The 16,693-nt window shown below is 41.9% G+C and overlaps 1 protein-coding gene across 5 annotated transcripts in view; it reads right to left on the bottom strand.

Moving 5' to 3' along the window:
• The window catches only part of arvcfb (ARVCF delta catenin family member b), a 508,908-nt gene that overhangs the window by 196,197 nt on the left and 296,018 nt on the right, over positions 1-16,693 (bottom strand). For all 5 annotated transcript variants that reach the window (XM_063074131.1, XM_063074134.1, XM_063074130.1 and 2 more), the window contains one exon: positions 945-1,103. In XM_063074131.1, the coding sequence (XP_062930201.1) occupies positions 945-1,103 (159 nt within the window). The remainder of the gene's footprint in view (positions 1-944; positions 1,104-16,693) is intronic.

The following is a 16,693-nucleotide window of genomic DNA, read 5'->3' as shown; positions in this document are numbered from 1 at the left end:
GTGTCATTCCATCAAATAGAATAAAAAAGTTGGTTTCAAAGTTTAATACTAAGTACAACACTCAGTGGCCACTTTATTAGGTACACCAGCTCATTAATGCAAATATCTAATCAGCCAATCATAAGGCTGCAAATCAATGCATAAAAAGCAGTGGAGGCTACCTCAGTAAGTATATTTAAGACTGGATAGATTTTTGCATAGTAGGGGAATTAATGGTTATGGGGAAAAGGCAGGTAGGTGGAGGTGAATCCATTGCCAGATCAGTCATGATCTTATTGAATGGCGGAGCAGGCTCAACGGGCCAGATGGCCAACTCCTGCTCCTATTTCTTATGTAAAGCATGCAGGCATGGTCAAAAGGTCCAGGTGTTGCTCAGCCCAAACATCAGAATGGGGGAAGAATTGTGACTTTGACAGTGAAATGATTGTTGGTACCAGACGGGGTGGTTTGAGTATCTCAGAAACTATTGATTTCCTGGGAATTCACACACAATCTATGGAGTTTCCAGAGAATGGTGCAAAAAACAGTAAGACATAAAACAAAAATAAAACATCCAGTGAGTGCCAGTTCTGTTTGTGAACTTATTTATAAATAGAGGTCAAAGGAAAATGGTTCAAGCTGACAGGAAGACAATCAAGTAACCACAACAGTGGTGTGTAGAAGAGCATCTCTGAACGCACAAGACGTTGAACTTTGAAGTGGATAGGCTACAGCAGCAGAAGACAATGAACATAATAAAGTGACCACTAAATGTACATTAACAATCCTTCTATTATACTGCCGTCATGGGACAACAGAAGCTGGAGACAAATCAGTTTTTGACCTGAGGCTGGTGCAAAGTTCTGTACATTGGCAAATTAGTGGGGGCATGGCAGTATACAAGACAAACTAGCCTAACATCCAAATAGAATAACTGTGCTCTCTTAATAATTATATTTTCTTACCTTTGTTTCTGTTCGCCTTGTAGTTCCATCATCGGATGTCACCACTGACACATGGGAGGTAGGAGTGCCTGGGTCTTCCTCGACAGTAACAGTCTCTTCCACCAACTCCTGTGGTTCCTGCATTGTTGCTTTAGAAGTCTGATTATTTGGACTTTGCTCCTGGAAATTAAACATGACATTCTATAAGCCGTGGTGGACTACATAATCTTATTCTTACAAACTGTTAACTCGTGTATTCATTAGGGATCTTGGCTACTCAACAGTTCAGCACCAGATTTCAACCCAGCATTTTTTTCCCCATTGAAGATTCAGGAGTGAAATTTATAAGGTAGGTAGAGTGTATAATGAGAACAGAAGCTCAGGATCAGGTTGTATGATGTGCTTCAATAACTCTGCCATTGACAGTCCCAAGCCGGGCTGCAAAAGCAGGAGGATTGTGCATGGGGCTAGCAACTCCATCCTGTAAAATCCCAGTGCTACAGAAATGCCAACAGAAGCTCAAGACCTCAGTCCTGGGACAGGAAGGATCTGCAATTGGCTACAGCAGGGGACAACCTGAAAGACTGGACCAGGACAGAGGTCTCGGGCATAGGCTGCTGACTGCAGTTATCCTCAATAGAGCTGATGGGCTTAAGTATGTATGCTTCAATAGTCTTGGCATCAGGATATACAGTCGTTCTTTTTCTGTGAAGAAATCTGACAGGTCTTTCCTTGGCAGTTCAACAGCATTCTAATGCCTGGTAACAAATCTCTAATTGCCAGAGTGAGCCACATTGACAGCTGTTTCTGTTTACAACATGAAGAGATGAAATTCTTACATTTTTGAGGTCACAAATGTTGTGCAAGATTCTTTTAAATATTCCACACCAATCCAAAAATTCTCAAAGTTAAACTAGTTGCATTTAATGTCCCTCCTACAGCTGATAAATTCCTCTCTCTAAATCCACATTCTCAGTCAGTCACTGGCTAGCCAATGTTAGGCTTTATAAAACTTCCAAAATTCCTCATCAACATCCTGGCAATAACTCAAAATGTTCTGTGCTGTCAGTCAGTGGATGAATGCAAGACGTATTCTGGGTAGGTGCTGTCATAACAGCAATCTCTCACTCAATGTCAGAAAGACCAAGGAACTGATTATAGACTTCAAAGGAGGGAAACCAGAGGTATATGTGCCAGTCCTCATCGGAGGATCAGAGCTGGCGAGGGTTAGCAACGTCAAATACGAGGGTGTTACTATTTCAGAGGACCTGTCCTGGACCCAGCATACAAGAGCAACTGTGAAGAAAGCACAGCAGCACCTCTGCTTCCTTCGGAGCTTGCGGAGACTCAACATGACATCTAAAACTTTGACAAATTTCTACAGAAGTACAGTGGAGTGTTTATTGTCTGGCTACATCATGGCATGGTATGGAAGCACCAATGTCTTTGAATGGAGAATCCTACAAAAACCCAGTGCCTCACAGGTAAAGCCCTTCCAACTATTGAGCACATCTACATGAAATCAGCATTCATCATCAGGGACCCCCACCACCTCTCTTCTTGCTGTTGCCATCAGGTAGAAGGTACAAGAGCCTCAGGACTCACATCACCACGTTCAAGAATAGTTATTACCCCTCAACCATCAGGCTCTTGAACAAAAGGGGAAAAACTACATTCACTTGCTCCATCACTGTGATCAGAATCAGGTTTATTATCACCGGCATGTGATGTGAAATTTGTTAACTTAGTAGCAGCAGTTCAATGCAATACATAATCTAGCAGAGCAAAAATGTATACAATAATAATAAATAAAATAATAATAATAATAAACAAGTAAATCAATTACATTTATTGAATAGATTTTAAAACGTGCAAAAACAGAATACTGTATATTTCTTAAATAATTGAGGTAGTGACCAAAGATTCAATGTCCATTTAGGAATTGTCCCCACAACCAATGATCTCACTTTAAGGACTATCTCATGTTCTCATTACTTATTGCTGTTTATTTATATTTTCATTTGAACAGTGTTGTCTTCTGCACTCTGGTTAGTCTTTCATTAATCCTGTTATAGTTACTATTCTATAGATTTGCTGAGTATGCCCGCAAGAAATAAATCTCAGGGTTGTACCTGGTGATGTGTATGTACTCTGATAATAAAATTTACTTTGAACTTTGTACAAGTTGATGCAGCTACTACCTTTCTCAGTTACTAAAAAAAAACTGCAGAATCAATTTACCTGGGAGCTGAAAATACACTGTGAGCTGGCAGCACCACACAATACACCATCATAAGGTAACAGTGACAAAGATTGATAGCTAGAAGCTTACACAACCTTATTCTTCTTCAAGATTAAAGCACTTGCAATTTAAGGCCACACCTGACTGCATTGCTTATTGTGTGGGGGAGTTCCAGCTGCTAGAATTGTAAATAATTCCAGCAACCTCCTATGAGATGCAGAGGGAAAGAAGAATCATGCTGCTCCAGTTTTGAGTGAGCAAAAGAATAGCTCATGTACCTCCAAATATGACTTTTACACCTTCTTTCTTTTACCTCTAAAATATTTTTTAAAATTCACTTCATATCAATCCTCCAAGAGGACTACAACCACGTCGTGGTTTGTAGGCTTGCATACCTCAATAATCCAGAGAGCCATGTTGGCTGGAGTCAGGGCTTTATGCTTTGGCTCTTGGTAGGGTCACCCATGACAAACAGGTCAAAGGGTAGAGGCCAGACTAAGACTGGTCCACCAGTTCTCCAGGTTCAGGGGCTCAGCTCAGGGCTAACAACCACAACTGGTCAAAACAAATTGTTATGGAAACAGCAATGAAGATTCCTTCTGCATCTGAGTGCAACAGCATTCCTGAGTCTCTGAGTCTCCACCCGGGACTTGCTTGACTGATAGTAGTGCGGCTCCAGGAAATCACTAACTCCATCTCTAACTTAAGATAGTTAAATAAATCCAGGGCTTCACATTGCAAAGTAACTTGTCAGTGTCCAAACATCTATTTCAAGAATGCAGCAAGTATTTCTTAGTCAAAGAGCCACACGCATATGCAGAGATTATTTCTTAATGCAAAGGCCACACACATACAGAGAATATTTGCCAGACAAAGGCCCACACAAATGCTTCTTTAAATACTCTCAGACCTTAAAATGATCTGCTTCAATGTACTGTATGTAGCAGCATAAACTCTGAATGAAGTCACAGGCTTTCATGTTTGATTTAAGAAAAATATCAAGTGTGCTCTCAAATGCAAAATTATGAATTGGATTACTATTGTCTCATGTGAAAAAATCTTTTGATATTGTCCATACAAATCAATTCATTGTGACCATATATTGACAAAGAACAAGGCAAAACAGTAACAGAGTGCACAAAAGTGTTACAGTATAGAGAAAGTGCAGAGCAAACTGATTGTAAGGTACAAGGTCACAACGATGCAGATTGTGAAGTCAAGAGTCCATCTTATTGTACTGGGGATTGTTCAATCATCTTCTAACAATGGGGTAGAAGCTCTCCTTGATCCTAGTACAATTTCAGGCTTTTGTATCTTCTTCCTGATTTTTTTTATTGGGGTGGAGGCAGCAGGGTTGACAGGAATGAAGGAAAGGTGAGTGGGGTCTTTGATTATGCTGGCTGCTTTACTGAGGCAGCAAGAAGGGTAGACCCCTCATGGAGGTGAGATGAGGTTTTCATGAAGTGCTGAGCTGTGTTCAGTGCATCATGTAAACTAACAAAAGAAACAGTGTAGTTTCTTGCAGTCACCTGCAGAGCAGCTGTCCGACCAAGCAGTAATGCATCCAGAGAGAAGGGTTTCGCTTCGGCCTGAAACGTTGACAGTTTACTCATTTCCATAGATGACCTGCTGAGTTCCTCCAGCATTTTGTTGTGTTGCTTTCCAACATTTGCAGACTTTCTCATGTTTATGATATTCTCTATGATGCACTGATAAAAATTGCTGAGGGTCCAAGTGGATATGCCAAATTTCTTTGGCCTTTTGACTACGTAGAGGTGCTAGTGAGCTTTTTCAGCCATGGCATCAACATGATTGTACAGGACAAGCCAATGGTGACATTCAGTCCTAGCAATCTGAAGCTGTCAATTCCCTTGACCTTTGTACATGCCACTGCATTCTCTACCCCACCCCCCTTTACTGAAGTCAATAACTAACATTTTTGTTTTTCTAACACTGAGGTAAAGGTTGATGTTATGATGCCATGTCAACAGCCTCCATCTCCTTCCTGCATTCCAACTCAGCATTATTTAAGATACAACCCACTACGATGGTGTCATGTGCAAACTTGTAGATGGAGTTGACCACAAACTGCTGCATGTATAGGGAGTAGAGTAGGAGGACAGAATGGAACTTGCAAGGTGGAAGCTTTTGCTGCCTGTCCTTGCCGAACGCAGTCTATTGATCAGCAAGTCAAGTATTCATTTGCAAAGGGAGATGAAGAGTGAAGTGAACTGTTTCTCAGTCAAGATGGTGTCAGCGAACAATGCTACAGTGGGCAACATCTTCCAGATGGCTCATGGAACTGTTTCTTTTTCACTTCTTTTAAGTCTTCTTTTCCTTTGAATGTGATTCTGTTACCTGCAGTTTGACGTGGTGTTTTCAGGTCAATTGAGCAATCTGGCGCTTAGCTGTCTCTAAGAAGGTTCCAAGAGGCCAAGAAGCTGAGCTCATGATAAGCTCCTTTCCTCGGCTATCTCGCCAACTAACACGTTGAGGAAGTTTGAAACATCGAGGTGAGAGCGTTCAGAACCGTCTACCAGCCTCTTATTTGCTGCTGCTGGAGGAAGGTGTCATGTGACAGTCCCTCCCCCACCACCCACACTGAAGTTCCAGTGCTGTGGATTGGACCACAAGCTTTCAATTTTGTGTTTTTAATATTGTGTTTTCACTCATTCTTTCTTTTTGCCACTTGCACAATGAGGGCTGTTGATGTTTTTTCTTTGAACAAATTCCACACACAATGCTGGAGAAACTCAGCAGGCCAGGCAGTATCTGTAGAAAAGAGTGAGCAGTAGACGTTTCAGTCAAGACCCTTCAACAGGACTGAAAAGAAAGAAAGAGAATTCCTAATGTTCTTTCCAGTCCTGACAAAGGGTATTGGCCTGAAATGTCGACTGTTTACTCTTTTCCATAGATACTGCCTGACCTGCGGAGTTCCTCCAGCCTTTTGCGCATGTTGCTTTAGATTTCCAGCATCTGCAGATTTTCCTGTGTTAGCTCCATAGTTTTCTTTGTTTCGTGGTTGTCTGGAGGAGACAAATCTCAGGGCTGTATACTGTATACATACTTGATAATACATGCACTTTAAACTTTGAAATGTTAATTCCTAGGTGTAGGAGTCTGGAGATGAGTTTGCTTAGAATTGTAGTATTGAAGGCAGTTATACAATCAACAAACATGTCTAACATAAGTGTCCTGACTGTCCAGATGCCCCAGAGTTGAGTACAAAGCCAGGGATATGGTGTCTGCCATAGACCTGTTACAGCAATAGTCAGATAGTAGCAGATAGAGGTTATCTGGAAGATAGGGTTTAGCACATGCTATGCCTAGATCCCTGAAGCACTTTATGATCGTGCATGTCAGAACCACCAGATGGTAGTCATCAAGGCATGGTACCCTGTTAATCCTAAATACAGCTAATGTTAACTTCATGCAAGCACTCCTTGCATTAACATTCAGTGGCTAGCCCATAAAATCAACACTGCATAACTTTAATATAAATAGGCAAGCTTCTCACAGACTGGCTAATACACAAGATCAGCAGCTAATTATGCTGTCTATACAATTTCTTGCAGTCAACCGCTCTGCGCATTTGGTCACGTCATTAATTAACTTCTCTTCCACCCAAAAAATTGTCACACTTCATTCAGAGCCAGCCATTTCTGAGACAGTACTGTGCAGAAATTGGTTACCACTTCCCCAGCTAACTAGTAATGAATGACTGCTATTGGGAAATTAGGGGATTGCAAGCACATTGTATCAGATTGTCTATCATCACATTGATGTGATGCTGGAGACTAATACAGGCCAGACAGGGTGAAGGAAGAAAATTTCTTTCCCTTGACAGACAACAAACCAGGAGAGCATAGACACACAAGTAATTAATTTATTGACACATGGGTAACCTTCAATTACTCATTATGTATTCCATATTTTGCAAGATGATGCCAGCGAACAGCGACATCATACAGATGGTTCACAAAACTATTTCTTTTACTACTTCTTTCAAATATAACTAAACTGCATGTGACTGGAACCGGAGATTTATACTTTGAAAGTATGTTTCAGAGCTAATTGACCTTGCTGTCTCCGAGGGAGTTTGATAAGGCTTAGAGTGGAGTGTGTGGCCCGGAGGCCTGGGAGTATGGACACGGGCACCAGCCCAAGCCCATGATCGACTCCATTACCTCTCACCGACTGAGGTGCAAACCCATGATCAACAACATTGTTTCTCACCAATGGAAGTGTCAAGGGCTCGGTTAAAGTCGACAAAGACAAGAGCGGAGAACGGGCTGTTTTCCGGCACTGTCTGCCTTGCCCTTTTGCCAGCTGCTGTCGGACGAAAGTGCAGGACTCTTGGGATCCACATTGCCGGATTGATCAGTGAGGCTGTGGACTCATTTTGATGGACTTTAAGCTTCATGTTGACGGGTTCTGGCCACTCTTTTTATTTCATTGTTTTTCAGCTGTTTGATAGAGGGGATTGATGCAGACTGGGAAGCTTTAGCAAAGAATGGCCCTGGGGCTTGTATGGGCTAGCAGCGCAACGCTGAGCTGAACTAAACTGAACACTACCGGTTTGATGTTTGATATTTATGTGTTGTTCGCTCACTTTTTGCAATTTGCACAATGTGCTTTTTTTTCGCACTTTAGTTGTTTGATGTTTTCTTGAATTGGTTCCACTGTGTTTCTTTGTTTCATGGCTCCCTGCGAGAGGATGAATCTCGGGGTTGCATTCTGTACATATACTTTGATAATAAATCAATTCTCAATTTTTGATTTAATTAACTTCCTGAATCACATCAGCACCAACAGCTCAAGCCTCTAGGCAATTAGTTTGCAACTTAACTAACAGGCCATTAATTGTAAAGTACATGGAATGATGTTTACCAAACATTCCAAGCAGTTTTTTTGCTCTCATCAACACACCAACACCATCTGATGTGGTTGATGGCAGAGTAGAGCTTTTGCACACACTTCATCCAAGACATTCAATGATTCAAGATTCAAAGTACATTTATTATTAAAATATGCATGTAGCACACAACCCTGAGATTTACCTTCCCCACAAACTGCCACAAAACAAAAAAACACCATGGAACCCATTCAAAAAAACATCACCACTTCCCCCCACCCAGGTGGGAAAAAATATAAAACCGATTAAATGGCACAGTAGCATAGTGGTTAACACAATGCTTTACAGTACAGGTGACTCAAATTCAATTCCCACCACTGTATGCAAGGACTTTGTATATTCTCCCCCATGACCACATGGGATTTCTCCCGTTTCCTCCCATATTTCAAAGACATACCAGTGGTACGATCATTGATCATTGTAAATTGTCCCATGATGAGGCTAGGATTAAATCAGTGGATTGCTGGGCAGTTTGGCTCAAATGGCTGGAAGTGCCTATTCCATGCAGTATCAAAATAAAATATTTTTAAAAACAAGTGAAAAACAGAGAATATAAGACACAAATTCACAAAAGTCTAGGCATATTCAGTTCAGCTCTGCTGAGTTCAATCTAGCGCCACATTGTTCATTATCTGCAGGCTGGCCTGATCAAAATAGCCCAAAATAGCAACAAGGAGCAACCAAAAAACAAGAAACGCAAGCAGCATAAAGAAACGTAGGTGGAGTAACTCCATCTCAGCATGAACACCATGTACCAACTCATCAAATCTCAAGCAATGTAATTTTACAGAGTTACTACTCAGATTAGTAACCCAACCAGAATTTTTGCCAGTCCTGGCTTTATTGTATAAACAACTAATCTCACTTTAACGTTCGTGTTAAACTTGTTTTCGGATGAATGTATACTCTATTTCAAACAATAGTATTTTATCCCAGTGCAACTTAACTTCCTGTTCGCTTGCCCACTACAGACGCTCCCACATTGAATTGTAAACATTTGCTGTGTTTTATACAGGATGGGATAAGGTCAACTGTATTTAACCAAAGGAAGTAATCATTGCAACGAAACCAACACAAGATTTCTTTGTCAACAATGTTTGTTGTATGGTCGCAGTCAAAAGGGCTCTCCTTTAATTGGTGTGGCGGGGGGTTGGGGGGAGGTGGGAGAGACAGGAAAGGAAAGGGGAAGGCACCATGAAAGAACTGGGCCGGATACTGGTAAACAAATTAGAATGAATAATGACACAACAGGAAATTAGCCTCATCAACCTTTGATCCATCATGGTAATGAAGACAACAATGACGACTATTGATGCTGCATTATGCACAGACAAAATACATTCTACATTGTGGTGGGGGGGGCAGGGTTGCTATCAACAGTTCAGGCCTCTGGTCAATTGGTTTAGTAACTAGCAGGTCATTAATTGCAAGTTAATCAAACTGGAAATCATGTTAACATAACGTATAACATGCAATGTTGAAACTTCACAAAGCACCACTGAGGCCTGAGGATTGTGAGCAGTTTTGAGGATGAAATGTTTGGCGGGAGCAGGAGAAGCACCACGCGCAGGTGTCCAACCTGGTGAGACGAAGGAGGGGCCAGGCTCGGAGTCACCCCATAGTGCCCGGAACCTCCAAGTGTTGCAAACTAATCCCTCTAACATGAAGTCTAACAGGAGGCGGATCAAATGGCCTGCAGCTAACATGACTTCACTGTGGAAGCAGTTTGATGAAGATGTTAACCAAATTCTGGAGGCAACAGTGAAGGGAGGGGTTGATAGGAAGCTGCAAGCCATGACAACAATTATTGTCAGTATCTCCCAGTGGAGGTTGGTTGTAGGGGATTCGCAGCCCGTTCTTTAGTAAGAGCCTTCAACATTTTAGGCATCGAGGGAGAGAGGAAGAGGAGAGCCATCCGCAGTACTACCGATGCAGCAGAGAGGGCCTCAAGATGGCTGTGGCTCAAAAGAGGGAAGCCATGGAGTCATAAGTAGCTAGCCATCTGGACACAGGCTGGGGTCTGATCAGCCCCGGCTGGGTCACCTGGAGGAGGTTGTATGATGTTGAAAGGCCCGAAACACCCGATGATTCCAGGAACATCACTGAAGGTGTGTCCAGAAGCATCAGTAGATGTATGTACACAGTGGGCCCCTTATCTGAGAAAGGATGTGCTGATATTGGACAGCGTTCAATGGACGTTCATGAAGATAATTCCAGGATTGAATGGCTTGTTGTAGAAAAAGCATCTGATGGCTTTGGGCCTGTATTCACTAGAATTCAGAAGAATGAGGGGTGACCTAATTGAAACCTATCGAATAGTGAAAGGCCTTGATAGAGTGCATGTGGAGAGGATGGGAGAGTCAAAACTGAGAACATAGTCTCAGAATAGAGGAGTATTCTTTTAAAATGGAGATTTGGAGGAATGTCTTTAACCAAAGAGTGTTGAATCAGTGGAATTTGTTGCCACAGGCAGCTGTGGATGCCAAGTCATCGGGTATATTTAAGGCAGAGGTTGATAGATCCTTAATGGGTCAGGATATGAAGGGATACAGGGTGAAAGCAGGAGACTGGAGAGTAGGGGGAAAATGGATTAGCCATGATGAAATGGCAAAGATAAGACAAACCCGCCCATGGGTCTGGTAAGACTGTTAGGCAATACATACCCAAGGTAACAAACAACAGGGGACAAAAATAAAGGAAATTCTCTCCATATTCTAATCGATAACACTAGACAACAATTTTTTTCAGAAGTGTTGCTTCTTCAGAAATTTTGTTTTGTTTATGATAGGCTGCTTGAAGCTGAACACAAATATAATTTCAGATACTTGTATCATGTAGGAATTTGGAGAAACAAGAAATTAAATTTCATATGTTTAACTGCACAACTGTGTTGGTGTTTTGCAAGAGTTCAGCTAAACTAAAAATCTTTCGTTGATGATTTTTGTCTGTACTCAAGTGTCTGAGACTTCTCACTTAAGTGTCTAACAATAATCAGCCAGGAGTGATGGATTCCAGTTGCCCTGATACTATTTCTCCATGCTCCTCAATGACAGCACTAAGATTTGCAGAGAGGAAGTCTAAATGAGAATACAGAAAATGAATCTTTAGTGACATGCTGCACTTCATGGTTTTGTACATTTGAAGCACGTTGTCAACCAGTTGCACATAGTTTGGTGCTCTGTACTTGCCCAGAAAAATTTTAACAACATTCTTTAATGCCTTCCATGCGATTTTCTTCGATCCCTCTTCAAACTGCCTGTCATTGATGACCTGTTTGATTTGTGCACCAACAAAAATGCCTTCCCTACTCTTCGCATCAGTTATTCTGACTTGAAGTATGAATTGAAATAACAAATAAAGGCAATTTTTAAGAAAATGGTGCATGATGTGGAACTGTCATGGTGATTTTCTCGATCAGAAGCCCAAAATCCATAAGATACACCCAAAGGTATTCAGGAAGCAAAATCTTTGTTGTCCAGTTTAACTAATTAGAACTTTGGTTGTGAAGCAACTTCTAATGCAAGGCAAGCAAATGCTTTGAGAATGATCACTTTGCCTTAATGATATATGTAAAGAAAAATGCAGCCTATGTTCAAATTGAAACATGTACATTTTCTTCAGATTTGACAAGAAATGAAATCAATTGCTTTAATGAAAACTGATATGTCTGCAGACATGCTCAGTATCAACCTGTTCACCCAACTTGAAGGTGACCTTCTCCTCAACAAGAAGACTGCAGAGTTTGCATGTCTCTGAAACAAAGTATCAATTACTTGCTGGAGCTGCAAAGAAATAATTTTTATATTGTACTGACAATTTCTCCAGCAATCAGCAAAATCACACTGATTGCTTATTAAACACAGTTTCTTCCCCCCAAAAAATTAGAGGCATTAATAGGAACAAAATTTAAAGCAATTTTTCATATTTATTAGTAACACATCTTACAATGTCCTCTTAAAACCTCACCAACCATTGAGAAACATGCACCATAGTCCATTACCATGTGAAAAGCAAATTAACACTTCCCTATTATCTTCAGTGATGTGCTGAGGAAAACGCAAGATAGCTTCATCATAAATTTATTAAATGCTTCAACGAGAGACTCAAAATAGATCATACATTGTACATATCCAAAAAAATCAAATATTTTAGTAATGACATTAAGGTGATTTTGTAAAAGAATAATGTATCATAACAGAGTACATATGAAGATATTGAGCACGGGTGAAGCTTAATTTTTATTCATCCCAATTGTGAAACCAACTGCTGGCAGTACCAATAGGAATCAGCAGGAATCAGTCACCCCGACACAGGTCTCAGACTTCAATCATTCACAAAGACTGGGACTTGTTTGACCACAAGACTATAAAGCCATAAAATATAGGAGGAGGATTAGGCCACTTGACCCATTGAGCCTGCTCCGCCATTTCATCATGGCTTATCCATTCCCCTCTCAGCCCTAATCTCCTACCTTCTCCCCATATTCCTTCATGCCCTGACTTATCAAGAATATTTCAACCTCTGTCTTAAATATACCCAATGATTTGGCCTCCACAGCTGCCTATAGCTACAAATTCCACAGATTAATCACTCTTTGGCTAAAGAAATTCCTCAGCTCTGTTCTAAATGGACATCCCTCTATTTTGAGGCTGTGTCCTCTGTACACCGTAACATCGGGAGCATCCTCTCCAAACAAGGATTTTCAACATTCGATAGTTTTCAATGAGGTCCCTTGCCCTCATTCTTCTGAATTAAAGTACAGGCCTGGAGCCATCAAAACGCTACTCTGTAGACCCACCCCAATGCCTGCTATTTAGGACATGAGGCTCAATCCTCTCAAGTACAGGCAGCTATAGAATATACTCCCAACACCTCAGTCCAATTGAAATTTTCAGTTGACCACAACCATGCTGTGCATCCCTGGTAGAGTACGATAGCTTGGACACATCTCCTGCAGCAGCTGGAAAACAAGTGACCCCAGAGCTGAGGCCCGAATTCATTGAGTCCTGCCAAAAAATAGGCAGTAGACCACAACAGAGTTTGTCTTCTGCAGACCGAAATCTTGTGAGGGCAGCTCTGACTCCATTCTGGAGGCTGTGCCAGACTGCCCTCGTCTCCTCACTCTGGCAGCTGCAAGTAAGCAACACCGTGGCTTCAGGCCTAGTCCTCGCTACGACTGAGGTCAGGAAGCTCCTGCCATCCACCCTTGCTCTCACCTAATAAGTCAACAAAATCAAACTTGTGGTGCACCAGATGAACAATGTCCAAAGGGGTCTTGCAATCACAAGAAAAGTGACCATGACGGTCACTCACTATTTGACTGCTGACTTCCATCAACTGAGGCAGCATACTGTGCAGCTCCTTCATTATCTCCACCATGGTGTAGACCTGCAGTCCTTTTAAGTTCTTAATGTATCTTGTGATCATTAGAAGTACACTTAAGTAGGATGGCCACCGTCTTACTGGAAAGGTATAAAGTACCTTTCACAACCACTGGGCCTTCCAAGATACCTAGCAACCATTAATATAGCTTTGAAATGTAGTCAATACGACAAAACAAAGTACCACAAACAGGCTAGATTCTGTTTCTTTTGGTTATGCTAGTTGACAATTAGTACACAAAACTTATCCTATCGCTCTTTGAACAGTTTAATGGAAGTTTTTTTTAACGATCCAAGAAGGGGCCATGATATTTAATTCCAATCTGAAAAAATGGAAAACCAGAACAGAATTCAAGCTGAAATACAGAGTAAAGTTTGAGCATTCAAAACGTCACATAAAGGTGATCCAAAACATGGGCATCAGAAATTAATGGAAGCCAAAGGCTTCGCAGCTCAAAGTGGAGGTTCTGATCTCCATTATACTTGTAGGGTTCTCAATATTAACTGTAATGTTAACTGTTAACTGCTGATTATAAAATAGCTTCTCTGAAGTGTAATAATGAAATGGCTTCTTTGTAATGTTAACTATGAGGTAATATTCTCTGTAGCTGAAATGTTTGGGTTATAGTTATAGATAACGGAGGAACTAACCAATGGAAGCTATGTTATTCTATCTCTATGTGTGGGAACCTGGGACAGTACGTGGGTTTTTCGGGAGGAGAACCGAAGAGGAAGGATGTGCTGGACTCGCTCTGGTCGACCACCGTGGTTGGTCCCAGGCAGCGGGTCGAGGAGGTCGGAGGGGATCGAATGGTGGAAAGAAAACCCAGTTAATTGAGCTCCAACAGTTGTGCATGAAGTGGTTGAACTCTGATAAGTTTGGCACCTTTTGCTTTCCTTTTATATTGTATCATTATTAATTACCTAGCTCCAGTAAGATTTATAAAGTATAATCTGTAAATCTTAAATTGTGTGCTGTCTGATATTTGATGTGTGAGTTTGTACCAGGATGCATTACACAGCAACTACGCAAACGTGCGACACGGTTTTCTGGGCGGACGGGGTTTCCCCTAAACAAACACGAGCCGATAGCTCTGAGCGTTACACACTCTTTGCCAAGTACTTCATAAGCCCAAACACCAAGCCAGCTAAGGTTTCAAACACTTTTTGATCTCAGGGACCTAAATATTATAGCTGAAACGCACAGTAACAGCATTGTGTCTGAATATTATTAGGGCGGCATGTTAGCATAGTGGTTAGCACAGTGGTTAGCACAACATTTTATAGTACAAGTGACCTAGGTTCAACTCCTACTGCTGTCCGTAAGGAGATTGCACATTCTCCTTGTGATCGCATGGGTTCCCTCCAAGTGTTCCGGTTTCCTCCCACAGTCCAAAGATGTACCAGTTGTTAAGTTAATTGATCATCGTAAACTGTCCCCTAATTAGGCTGGGAATTGCAGGGCAGTGTGGCTCGAAGGGCCAGAAAGGCCTATTTTGAGCTGTATCTCAATAAAGCAAAGTGAGACTCATGCAAGATTAGAAGCCCACCTTTATTAATCATTCTTAGACATCTTTACATCTAAATAAAAAGCTTCAATAAAAGAGGAAGCAGCCACAGTCTCCACTTCTAATCCTCTCCAATGCTCAAAGTGAGTACTTCAGAGTGCTAAGATCTCAGATTATGTTTAATTATACCGTAGACTGAATTATTCAATCCTCATTTTGAAATTTGCTAAATCTAAATGAACCTATTTCTATCACGAGTGGGGTCTAATTAAAAAGGTACCTATCTTTCTGAACTGTTCCCAATTAGAAAACAGCTGAACACACATTGTGCCAAGGACAGGGGTGAAATTCATCCACTCATTTGATAATTTCTTACTTGCAGTCGGTTCAATAAAACTAATTGAAGGGAGAAAAAGTCATGCTCAGCACATAAGGCAGAGTCTAAATCTTCTGTATTTTTTCCCAATCCAACTATAATTACTTTTGGTGCTCCACGGTTTATTCTGCTAGCCCAGTTCGCAGTTTTAATAACTTTTAATGGGGTCTTAAATTTAAAAGCACACAATTGCAGAATGCTTGAACAAAACATCTAAGCATTTATGATTATGCCAAAAGTAACTTTCATTCTCAAATCTCTGCCAGATGGAAAGTCGTCTGTGTTAGCAGGGCTGCAAAGCTAGCTAAGGAATAGAGGTGGGTGATGAAGCAAAAGGAGAGGTATACGTAACAATGGCCCTGTTGTAAACTGGAGGGAACTGCTTTGTTAAGCACCCACACCATCTGCCACAAGTGGGACTTCCTGGCGCCCAAACATTTTCCAATTTCCATTCCAATGTGTCGGTCCATGGCCTCCTCTTATACCAAGATAAGGCCACCTTTAGAGTGGAGGAATAACATCTTCTATTCCAAGTTTTATTCATATCATCAGGTAGCCCTCCAACCTGATGATATGAATATCCATTTCTCCTACTGGTGAACACATCGAGATGCAGCTCCTAAGGGACCGCGTTACGGAACTGGAGCTGCAGCTCGATGACCTTCGTCTGGTCAGGGAGAGCGAGGAGGTGATAGAGAGGAGTGGAAGGCAGGTGGTCACGCCGGGGCCACGGGAGGCAGACAAGTGGGTCACGGTTAGGAGGGGGAAGGGGAAAAGGCAGGTGATGGGGAGTACCCCGGTGGCTGTGCCCCTTAACAACAGGTACTCCTGTTTGAGTACTGTTGGAGGGGACAGCTTACCCGGGGGAAGCGACAGTGGCCCTGCCTCCGGCACAGAGTCTGGCCCTGTAGCTCAGAAGGGTAGGGCAAGGAAGAGGAGGGCAGTTGTGATAGGGGACTCGATAGTAAGGGGGTCAGATAGGCGATTCTGTGGACGCAGTCCAGAGACTCGGATGGTAGTTTGCCTCCCTGGTGCCAGGGTCCGGGATATTTCTGATCGTGTCCAAGATATCCTGAAGTGGGAGGGTGAGGAGCCAGAGGTCCTGGTACATATAGGTACCAATGACATAGGTAGGAAAAGGGATGAGGTCCTGAAAGAAGAATATAGGGAGCTAGGAAGGGAGTTGAGAAAAAGGACCGCAAAGGTAGTAATCTCGGGATTACTGCCTGTGCCACGCGACAGTGAGAGTAGGAATGCGATGAGGTGGAGGATAAATGCGTGGCTGAAGGATTGGAGCAGGGGGCAGGGATTCAAGTTTTTGGATCATTGGGACCTCTTTTGGCGCAGG

This window comes from Mobula hypostoma, chromosome 21 (assembly GCF_963921235.1).
Source record: "Mobula hypostoma chromosome 21, sMobHyp1.1, whole genome shotgun sequence".
NCBI classification, from domain to species: domain Eukaryota; kingdom Metazoa; phylum Chordata; class Chondrichthyes; order Myliobatiformes; family Myliobatidae; genus Mobula; species Mobula hypostoma.
The sequence above is the reverse complement of the archived record's forward strand: the minus strand, read 5'-3'. Positions and strand labels throughout refer to the sequence as shown.